The following is a 12177-nucleotide window of genomic DNA, read 5'->3' as shown; positions in this document are numbered from 1 at the left end:
CATGTCAAAAATGTTATAAATTGATTTGCATTTTAATGAAGGAAATAAGTATTTGACCCCCTCTCAATCAGAAAGATTTCTGGCTCCCAGGTGTCTTTTATACAGGTAAAGAGCTGAGATTAGGAGCACACTCTTAAAGGGAGTGCTCCTAATCTCAGTTTGTTACCTGTAAAAAGACACCTGTCCACAGAAGCAATCAATCAATCAGATTCCAAACTCTCCACCATGGCCAATACCAAAGAGCTCTCCAAGGATGTCAGGGACAAGATTGTAGACCTACACAAGGCTGGAATGGGCTACAAGTCCATCGCCAAGCAGCTTGGTGAGAAGGTGACAACAGTTGGTGTGATTATTCGCAAATGGAAGAAACACAAAAGAACTGTCAATCTCCCTTGGCCTGGGGCTCCATGCAAGATCTCACCTCGTGGAGTTGCAATGATCATGAGAACGGTGAGGAATCAGCCCAGAACTACACGGGAGGATCTTGTCAATGATCTCAAGGCAGCTGGGACCATAGTCACCAAGAAAACAATTGGTAACACACTACGCCGTGAAGGACTTAAATCCTGCAGCGCCCGCAAGGTCCCCCTGCTCAAGAAAGCACATATACATGCCCGTCTGAAGTTTGCCAATGAACATTTGAATGATTCAGAGGACAACTGGGTGAAAGTGTTGTGGTCAGATGAGACCAAAATGGAGCTCTTTGACATCAACTCAACTTGCCGTGTTTGGAGGAGGAGGAATGCTGCCTATGACCACAAGAACACCATCCCCACCGTCAAACACGGAGGTGGAAACGTTATGCTTTGGGGGTGTTTTTCTGCTAAGGGGACAGGACAACTTCACCGCATCAAAGGGACGCTGGACGGGGCCATGTACCGTCAAATCTTGGGTGAGAACCTCCTTCCCTCAACCAGGGCATTGAAAATGAGTCGTGGATGGGTATTCCAGCATGACAATGACCCAAAACACACGGCCAAGGCAAAAAAGGAGTGGCTCAAGAAGAAGCACATTAAGGTCCTGGAGTGGCCTAGCCAGTCTCCAGACCTTAATCCCATAGAAAATCTGTGAAGGGAGCTGAAGGTTCGAGTTGCCAAACGTCAGCCTTGAAACCTTAATGACTTGGAGAAGATCTGCAAAGAGGAGTGGGACAAAATCCCTCCTGAGATGTGTGCAAACCTGGTGGCCAACTACAAGAAACGTCTGACCTCTGTGATTGCCAACAAGGGTTTTGCCACCAAGTACTAAGTCATGTTTTGCAGAGGGGTCAAATACTTATTTCCCTAATTAAAATGCAAATCAATTTATAACATTTTTGACATGCGTTTTTCAGGATATTTTTGTTGTTATTCTGTCTCTCATTGTTCAAATAAACCTACCATTAAAATTATAGACTGATAATTTCTTTGTCAGTGGGCAAACGTACAAAATCAGCAGGGGATCAAATACTTTTTCCCTCACTGTAGATGTTGTGCAATAAACTGTAGTAGTCTCTTGAGCAGCCATTCATATTGCCTAGGATTGAACTGCAATTCAATAGTCTTTGTTTTTCTGGACTATCTTCGAATCTCTTCCTTTAAACAGTAGTCGATGGTTTAGGGGCTCTTGGCACAAGTGCCAGCATGAGTGCCAGTGTAAGCTGTGGGCTTTGTGCCATCTAGACTGTGGATCAGGAGGAGTTCCTGTGGTTGACAACATGGATGGTAGGTTAGGAGTGCTAGAGTGTGTACCAGTGGGTGCCAGTAACAGCGTTGTAACAGAGCTGTTCTGACAGCTGAACTCTCCCAGGCATTAGTTCCTGACATTCAGGTTACAGGCTTTGAACAGCAGCACTGAGCTGGGACTCTCCATAGACTACACCACAACCATTATATCAAAACAGACATCAAGCAACTCCTGAACTTTATTCGTTTCCATGGCTGCACTTTAGATTATTGGCTAATTGAGGTTAACCACTGTGTGCCTTGAAAGAGATCATAGAGGAGTCAGGGGAAGGTGTTCGGTGTAACACAGTGAGCCAGGAGAAAGTGTTTGGGAAAACACAGTGACAGTGAGCCAGGAGAAAGTGTTTGGGGTAACACACCCACATGAAAAAATACTACAGTTTACATATAGAATACTACTGTACTTACTATAGAAATATGGAGTATACTGTAGAATACTATACTACACACTGTAGTATCCCTCAAGCATGTAGTATACTGTAGAATAGTATTTACTATAGTATAGTATTATTCCCCCAAAACACTGCAGTAATGTCTGCAAAAACATGGCAGGTAGCCTTGTGGTTAGTACGTTGGGCCTGTAACCCAAAGGTTGCTAGATCGAATCCCTGAGCTAACAAGGTAAAAATCTGTCGTTCTGCCCCTGAACAAGGCAGTTAACCCACTGTTCCTAGGCTATCATTGTAAATAAGAATTTGTTCTTAACTAGTATGGGCTATGTGGGATGCTAGCGTCCCACCCGTGGTACAGCCAGTGAAATAGCAGGGCGGCAAATTCAAAACAACAAAAATCTCATAATTCAAATTTCTCAAACATACAAGTATTATACACCATTTTAAAGATAGGATTCTCCTTAATCTAACCACAGTGTCCGATTTCAAAAAGGATTTACGGCGAAAGCAAAACATTAGATTATGTTAGGACATCACCTTGACAAGAAAAACCACACAGCCATTTTCCAAGCAAGGAGAGGCGTCACAAAAAACAGAAATACAGCTAAAATGAACCTTTGATGATCTTCATCAGAGGACACTCAGTTACCCGCCAAGTTCTGGAGTCAACTAAACTCAGAATTAGTATTATAAATCTTACCTTTGCTGATCTTCGTTGGAATGCACTCCCAGGACTCCCACTTCCACAAGAAATGTTATTTTTGTTCAAAATACTCCATATTTATGTCCAAATACCTCCGTTTTGTTCACGCGTTCAGGTCACTAATCCAAAGGCATAACGCGAGAGCGCAGAACCAGAGACAAAAAGTCAAATAGTTCCATTACCGTTCATGGAAACATGTCAAACGATGTTTACAATCAATCCTTAGGGTCTTTTTAACATAAAACGTCGATAATATTCCAACCGGACAATAGCGTATTCATTACAGAGGAAAAAGACGGAGAGGTGCACCAACGTACCTGCACAGTATACAACTCACTGGTCCCAGGCAGTCCACTGATAGACTGAGCTCCTATTCTCTGCCCAGTAACAGTAGACGGATTAAACAAGTTTCTAAAGGCTGTTGACAGCCAATGGAAGCCTTAGGAAGTGCAAAATGACCCCACAGACACTGGGATTAGATAGAAGAACTACAACTCACTTCCTGTTTGGATTTTTTCTCAGGTTTTTGCCTGCCATATGAGTTCTGTTATACTCAGACATCACTCAAACAGTTTTAGAAACTTCAGAGTGTTTTCTATCCAAATCTACTAATAATATGCATATCCTACGTTCTGAGCCCGAGTAGTAGGCAGTTTAATTTGGGCACGTCATTCATCCGAATTTCTGAATACTGCCCCATGTCACTAAAAAGTGAACTGACTTGCCTAGTTAAATAAAGGTTAAATAAAATAAAATAAATAAAAAAATACAACAGTCCGCAAAAACACTACAGTAAATCCTACAGTATACTACAGTCCGCAAAAACACTACAGTAATTACTATAGTATATATAAATACTACAGTTTTCACTCTAATGTGACTTAAGTCCGCAAAAACTCTACAGTGAATACTGCAGTAAAGTCAGCAAAAACACTACAGTGACTACTATAGTATTTATACCATAGTATACTATGGTATTTTTTCATGTGGTTATCCGTCTGCCATTTGAGGGCCTTGCCCGTTATACAGTTTGTGTTGGCTTTGTGTTGCCTGTTTATCATCTGTGTGTCCTCTACCTGGGTTTGGGATTGACCAGTGTTCTGAATAGTGGTGGTGACAGAACAGGGATGTCCCTTTCCACGGCTGCGGTACTAGAAGGAGATTTGGTGGCCCTTTGGCTGGCCGCGAAAAACACAGAGCACTGGACCCTGTCATGCTAATGAGGGGTCGCCCCATCTCTTTCCCCTCTGTCACATTTTCTTTCCATCCCTCTCTCTTACCACGCTCAGTTCACAAGCTCTGCTTGACAGTACACTGTATGTATGTGTTCATCGGGCAGCACTCTAGCTGTTATTCACTTACAATCTCTCCCCGAAGTCTAGTGTCAGTAATGGGCCACGGATCAATGGAGGTCACAGCCCCACCAGTGGGTCTCTCTCCCCCCAGGTTGTCTCAGAGCTGAAGGAAGGAACCAGCTCTGCTCAGACTCCCTCCAGCAGGGCCCGAGCACGCCACAGGAGAGCTGTTAGTACTGATGACTGGCTAGATCTGTTTTTAAGGAGAAAAATCCCTTTAGGGGACTGTGCGTGTTGATAGTAAGCAGTGTTTTTTTAACACTGTACAATTGTAAGGCTTGGGGTGTTTAAGGTATCGCGAGGATATGACGTTTGTATATTCAACCTGACATTTATTTCTGACATAATGGCTGGACAGTATGTACTAATTTAATTTAGTTCTGAAAGTCCTTAATTAATCTGAAATGAAGTTGATACAAAGGGAATACATTATATAAAGAAATAAACAATTTGATTTTTCTTTAAGACTTTCTTTATTTTTCCTGATCTCCCAGCAGAGACCTCCTCTTTGTTTCCACCCTGATCTTGTGCCCTGTGATGTATTTGTGTAACATTCAACCCTCTGCATTGTGCAGTCAGGGGTTGGGTTAAGACTCTTCTCTGTAGTTACTCTCTCTGGATTAACAGTGGTTCTGCTTCCCTGCCTCCATCACCCTCCACTCCTTTTTCATTTGGACCCCCCCTCCACACTCATTCTCTCCCCTTCTCCGTATGCATAAATGAGATTTGTCTAGACGGGCGCCGGAACACAGGCTCTGCAACCACAGGCCTCTGCATAACAAGCTCGTTATGCAAACGTGTCTGATTGGATGGCGCTGTTCCATTGGCTGCTGCTGCTATAGAGTGAGGGGGAGGGGGGGAGAGAGAGATCCAGACTGCACGGTTTGGTCGCCATAGCAACACAGACGGACTGGCGGTGGGGTTGGCAGGCGCTGCGGCAACATGATCCTTTCCTCTGCGCTGCAGAGCAAGACGCCTGCGAGTCTCTCCATGGATCCACACAGGCCTACTGTGCAACGTTCATGCATGCACACACAAACACACGCACGAGCGCGCATGCACCCACGCATACAACTCAATGCCAATGCTCACTCATACACTCCATCTATAAACGTTCAACTGCGTAGCCTTACAGATGTTGCCATAGCAAGGCCATGGAGACAATAGAGACAATATATGCCTTAGTCTTATTGACTGGCTAGGAGGGGGAGATGTGATTGGCTGGGCTTCTGAAGGTGTATGTTGCTTTGTTGTTGCTGTTCTCTATGTAAGCAGAAGGTTTAGAGGTGAATGTGCCTCTGATCATGCCATCTATGGAGCTCTCAACAAGCTGGGAGCTAGATATTAACTCAGTTGATTAAATGTTAATCGTTATCCAGATGGTATGGGGGTGGAGGAGTAGGAGGTCAAGTCAAGAAATTATTCATGTTTTTTGGATGTATGCTCTTTCTCCGTCTCTCCTCTTCAAATACGAAGACTGTATGTTTGTGATATTTGCTGACTCATTGTCTGTGTATAAAATGTCTCCTGATTGATTGACAGACAGAGGGGGTGGGATTGTATACTGTAAACAATGTGTATGTGTGTGTGTCAGGGAGGAGGAGGTGGCGGAATAGGAGTTGGTGGCAATGACCCGGAGGAGCAGGTCTCAGAGCGGGAGGATGACCATCCACTGCAACGTCCAGAGATTGGCTCAGAGAGCGAGAGCAGCACCTACGCCCCCGCCCCCACCACAAAGAAGAAGAAGAAGAAACCCAAGGAGAAGAAAGAGAAGAAACCCAAACGGAAGAAGAGAGAAGAGGAGGAGGAGGATGATGACGATGATGATGGCGACGACGATGATGATGATGATGAAGATGATGAAAATAATAAGGTACAGTAAGCGTGTCTCTGTTAAACCATCTGTCTAGTTTGACCTGTATTTGTTGTTGTCATAGATTGGACTCGTACTTGTGTTCTGCCCCAGGAGCCCAAGTCATCCAGCCAGCTGATGCAGGAGTGGGGTCTGGAAGATGTGCAGTATGGCTTCACAGAGGAGGACTATACAACCCTCACCAACTACAAGGCTTTCAGCCAGTTCCTCAGGTACTCAACATGTAGGGTCATAATTTATTGCTTGTCTTGTCATGGATGGCTGTCATGTCTGTGTTGTTAGTTGTTGCTTGAAGTTATCTTAATTAAAACTGCACAGAGAAATTGGAGCAGTGTGTTGAACACTGGCCCTTTTTTTGGGGGGGGGGGCTGTGTATAACAGCATGGAGGTTCAGAGACTGAATGTATTGACCTGATATCTTAAGAGAGGCCACTGTGCCAAACCACAAGACATTGGCTGACAAATCACAAGCATACCACGCACACAACACAGAGGCGATGTCACACAGAGGGGACGTCACACAGATGGGTCACCACTAGTTCTGGGGAATAAAGATACAGGTCACTCTAGTGCAGGTTGTTATATAATTAACTGAGAAAATAACAAGGTAAGACAACAGTGTTCTTTCCCTGACTTTTCTCAGGCCACTTATTGCCAAGAAGAACCCTAAGATCCCCATGTCAAAGATGATGACAGTGTTAGGGTCCAAGTGGCGCGAGTTCAGCGCTAACAACCCCTTCAAAGGCACCTCCGCAACCGCTGTGGCTGCAGCGGTGGCTGCTGCTGTGGAAATGGTCACTGTGGCCTCACCCATCTCTGTCAAAGAGGTCACTACCCTACCAAGCTCTCAGCCTGGGCCAATCAGAAAAGCCAAAACCAAAGATGGGAAGGGTAAGGGCTGTCAGTCAAGCATCCGGTATATCAGAATGTATAGAGATATAGTAATGAAGTACCCTCTATACCGCTCTGGTCTGTGCCTGATCTTGTTGTCCTATAGGGCCTGGGGTAAGACGGAAAACAAAGACTGTAAAGGAGGTAAAGAAGAAAAGTAAAGGGAAGAAGACCAAATCAAAGAAGAAAGCATCCTCGGTAAGGTTTGGAGCGGCACACGTCTCCTTTCTTACCTTCAGTCACATTACTATGACTTGAATAGATACAGTAGGTTGTTGTTCCCAAACTCTAGTATGGATGAGGTATGTGCTTATTGTGTTAGTTATGAAGTTGCTGATTGACTGTGAGGTTGTGAATGACTCCGTGTCTGTTGGCAGAGTGAGGAGGACTTTGGGCTGGAGGAGTCGGACTTTGATGATGTCAGCATCCACAGTGCCTCGGTGCGCTCTGATACCTCGGGGAATGCCAAGAAGAAAGCCCGGAAGGGTCGGAAAAAAAGGAAAAGTATGCTATGTCTGTTATCTACACTAACCAGTTCTACAAGCTTATATCCTCCCTTCTTTTCATAACCCTCATAACCCAATGACTGTTACTGCTGTGTGTGTAGACACAGACTACATTGACTTGTATCTGAGTTTCCTATCTTGTGTGCAGGAGAGGATGGGGACGGCTATGAGACAGACCACCAGGACTACTGTGAGGTGTGCCAGCAGGGAGGGGAGATCATCCTGTGTGACACCTGTCCCAAAGCTTACCACCTGGTGTGTCTGGACCCTGAGCTGGAGAAGGCCCCCGAGGGCAAGTGGAGCTGCCCCCACTGTGTGAGTACACTTTAACCTTGACTGTCACTAAACACAACAGAAGTACATCATCCCTATCACATTATGACAGAAGTGCATTGTTACAACAAAGTGCATTATCACTATCCCTCATCTGTGCATTCAGGAGAAGGAGGGCATCCAGTGGGAGGCCAAAGATGATGACGATGATGAGGAGGAGGTTGCGGTTGAGGAAGAGGATGACCACCTGGAGTTCTGCAGAGTGTGTAAAGATGGAGGGGAGCTGCTGTGCTGTGACACCTGCCCCTCCTCCTATCATATCCACTGCCTCAACCCTCCCCTGCCTGAGATACCCAATGGGGAGTGGCTGTGCCCACGCTGCATGGTGAGTGACAAATTCTCCCACCAATCAGTGTTCAGTCAGTGTCACATGCTCCACAATGGTCCAGTTAATGAACCATGTTATTTGTGAGAATGCACTTTGCTCTCCATTAATAAAATAGACTGCTGAAAACAAAATGGAAAGTGTCACTCTCTGTGCAGGCTCCCAAGAGAGAACAGAGATAGACTAATGAGGATAATACCATTCTGTCTCACATAACTCTCTTTCCCCCTCTAGTGCCCACCTCTGAAGGGGAAGGTACAGAGGATTCTCCACTGGACTTGGGGGGATCCCCCCTTACCCACTGAGGTGCCCCCTGGCCCTGATGGAGAGATGGTGGACCCGCTGGTCAAGCCCCCCCTGAAGGGCCACCCGGAGAGGGAACTGTTTGTCAAGTGGGCTGGTCTCTCCTACTGGCACTGCTCCTGGGTCAGCGAACTACAGGTGAGGCAATAATCTGTCTGTTTGTCTGACTGCTGCTGACTGCTGGGGTTTGTCAGAGTTATCACAGTGTTTGAAAGTCAGCCATGTTCAAATATAGGGGCTTACAAGCAGGGCCGTGCACAGACCTTTCAGGGGGCAGGTGCTAAAAAGAAAAGAAAAGAAAAGGACATCCCCCTTGAAAAATAAATAATCGACTTTCATAATTCATATCTAGAAATTCATAACAGACCTACTAACTGCCTCTGTAACGAATGTTTTCATTTTTTTATCGTATGGTTATTTATTTCTGAAACAACACACTCATCACAAATTTTAAGCAAGCTAGTAAGAGTGAAGAGGAAATTATAGTCCTGAAATAGCTTTCCAATGATGCACAGCTCACTCACTGGCGATGGCCGAAGCGCTTGTGCCAAAAGCCTCCCTCCCTCTTGTTTTACTTTTTAAAACAATGTTCGCTCAAAAGGCCTATTTGGAAGTTGATAAAATATGTTGGTAGCCTACAGCAGACAGATTAGAGTCTTCTCTTTTCAGCAGGAGCCATTTGCTTTCCAACCTGTGTTATACCGCAATTTTATTTGAAATATTGCAAAAGGACTGTTTTGTCTGCATGCTGTTCACTGACAGATGTGCCGCGCATTTCCCACTGTACGCTACACATTGTTCTTGGGCTACACACAATCCAAAGCATTTAAAAAAATAAGCTATTGTTCCCTCTGCTACCTCACTGCAAGCAATACTAATGCACCAAGTCTGGAACCAATAGGACCCTGAACAGCTTCTACCCCAAAGTCATAAGAATTCTAAACAAGACTGCTAAATAGCTAATCAAATGGCTAGCCATGTTATTTTCTACTCCCTATATACTGTATAGCCATGTTATTTTCTACTCCCTATATACTGTATGGCCATGTTATTTTCTACTCCCTATATACTGTATAGCCATGTTATTTTCTACTCCCTATATACTGTATGGCCATGTTATTTTCTACTCCCTATATACTGTATAGCCATGTTATTTTCTACTCCCTATATACTGTATGGCCATGTTATTTTCTACTCCCTGTATACTGTATAGCCATGTTATTTTCTACTCCCTATATACTGTATAGCCATGTTATTTTATACTCCCTATATACTGTATGGCCATGTTATTTTCTACTCCCTGTATACTGTATAGCCATGTTATTTTCTACTCCCTATATACTGTATAGCCATGTTATTTTATACTCCCTATATACTGTATGGCCATGTTATTTTCTACTCCCTGTATACTGTATAGCCATGTTATTTTCTACTCCCTGTATACTGTATAGCCATGTTATTTTCTACTCCCTGTATACTGTATAGCCATGTTATTTTCTACTCCCTATATACTGTATAGCCATGTTATTTTCTACTCCCTGTATACTGTATAGCCATGTTATTTTCTACTCCATATATACTGTATAGCCATGCTATTTTCTACTCCATATATACTGTATAGCCATGTTATTTTCTACTCCCTGTATACTGTATAGCCATGTTATTTTCTACTCCCTATATACTGTATAGCCATGTTATTTTATACTCCCTATATACTGTATAGCCATGTTATTTTATACTCCCTGTATACTGTATAGCCATGTTATTTCATACTCCCTATATACTGTATAGCCATGTTATTTCTACTCCCTATATACTGTATAGCCATGTTATTCTCTACTCCCTGTATACTGTATAGCCATGTTATTTTCTACTCCCTGTATACTGTATAGCCATGTTATTTTCTACTCCCTATATACTGTATAGCCATGTTATTTTCTACTCCCTATATACTGTATAGCCATGTTATTTTATACTCCCTGTATACTGTATAGCCATGTTATTTTCTACTCCCTGTATACTGTATAGCCATGTTATTTTCTACTCCCTATATACTGTATGGCCATGTTATTTACTTCTCCCTATATACTGTATAACCATGTTATTTTCTACTCCCTATATACTGTATAGTTATGTTATTTTCTACTCCCTGTATACTGTATAGCCATGTTATTTTCTACTCCATGTATACTGTATAGCCATGTTATTTTCGACTCCCTATATACTGTATAGCCATGTTATTTTCTACTCCCGGTATACTGTATAGCCATGTTATTTTATACTCCCTATATACTGTATAGCCATATTATTTTTTTCTACTCCCTATATACTCTATAGCCATGTTATTCTCTACTCCCTGTATACGGTATAGCCATGTTATTTTCTACTCCCTGTATACTGTATAGCCATGTTATTTTTACTCCTCATATACTGTATAGCCATGTTATTTTCTACTCCCTATATACTGTATAGTTATGTTATTTTCTACTCCCTGTATACTGTATAGCCATGTTATTTTCTACTCCATGTATACTGTATAGCCATGTTATTTTCGACTCCCTATATACTGTATAGCCATGTTATTTTCTACTCCCTGTATACTGTATAGCCATGTTCTACTCCCTTTGAACTGTATAGCCATGTTATTTTCTCCTCCCTGTATACTGTATAGCCATGTTATTTTCTACTCCATATATACTGTATAGCCATGCTATTTTATACTCCCTATATACTGTATAGCCATGTTATTTTATACTCCCTGTATACTGTATGGCCATGTTATTTACTTCTCCCTGTATACTGTATAGCCATGTTATTTTCTACTCCCTGTATACTGTATAGCCATATTATTTTATACTCCCTGTATACTGTATAGCCATGTTATTTTATACTCCCTATATACTGTATAGCCATATTATTTTTTTCTACTCCCTATATACTGTATAGCCATGTTATTTTCTACTCCCTGTATACTGTATAGCCATGTTATTTTCTACTCCCTGTATACTGTATAGCCATGTTATTTTCTACTCCCTGTATACTGTATAGCCATGTTATTTTCTACTCCATATATACTGTATAGCCATGTTATTTTCTACTCCCTATATACTGTATGGCCATGTTATTTTGTACTCCCTGTATACTGTATAGCCATGTTATTTTCTACTCCCTGTATACTGTATAGCCATGTTATTTCTACTCCCTGTATACTGTATAGCCATGTTATTTTCTACTCCATATATACTGTATAGCCATGTTATTTTCTACTCCCTATATACTGTATGGCCATGTTATTTTCTACTGCCTGTATACTGTATAGCCATGTTATTTTCTACTCCCTGTATACTGTATAGCCATGTTATTTTCTACTCCATATATACTGTATAGCCATGTTATTTCTACTCCCTATATACTGTATAGCCATGTTATTTTCTACTCCCTGTATACTGTATAGCCATGTTATTTTCTACTCCCTATATACTGTATAGCCATGTTATTTTCTACTCCATATATACTGTATAGCCATGTTATTTTCTACTCCATATATACTGTATAGCCATGTTATTTTCTACTCCCTATATACTGTATGGCCATGTTATTTTCTACTCCCTGTATACTGTATAGCCATGTTATTTGCTACTCCATATATACTGTATAGCCATGTTATTTTCTACTCCCTATATACTGTATGGCCATGTTATTTTCTACTCCCTGTATACTGTATAGCCATGTTATTTTCTACTCCCTGTATACTGTATAGCCATGTTATTTT

General features: G+C 42.3%; 1 protein-coding gene across 9 annotated transcripts in view; it reads left to right on the top strand.

The window, feature by feature from the left end:
* The window catches only part of LOC115207725 (chromodomain-helicase-DNA-binding protein 5), a 52859-nt gene that overhangs the window by 20169 nt on the left and 20513 nt on the right, over positions 1–12177 (top strand). For all 9 annotated transcript variants that reach the window (XM_029775148.1, XM_029775146.1, XM_029775150.1 and 6 more), the window contains exons 3-10: positions 5769–6047; positions 6141–6259; positions 6691–6938; positions 7045–7136; positions 7316–7442; positions 7593–7759; positions 7884–8102; positions 8337–8543. In XM_029775148.1, coding sequence (XP_029631008.1) covers positions 5769–6047; positions 6141–6259; positions 6691–6938; positions 7045–7136; positions 7316–7442; positions 7593–7759; positions 7884–8102; positions 8337–8543 — 1458 coding nt within the window. The remainder of the gene's footprint in view (positions 1–5768; positions 6048–6140; positions 6260–6690; positions 6939–7044; positions 7137–7315; positions 7443–7592; positions 7760–7883; positions 8103–8336; positions 8544–12177) is intronic.

Source organism: Salmo trutta, chromosome 14 (assembly GCF_901001165.1).
Source record: "Salmo trutta chromosome 14, fSalTru1.1, whole genome shotgun sequence".
Lineage (NCBI taxonomy): Eukaryota > Metazoa > Chordata > Actinopteri > Salmoniformes > Salmonidae > Salmo > Salmo trutta.
Note: the sequence above shows the minus strand (reverse complement) of the source record. Positions and strands in the feature narration are given on the sequence as shown.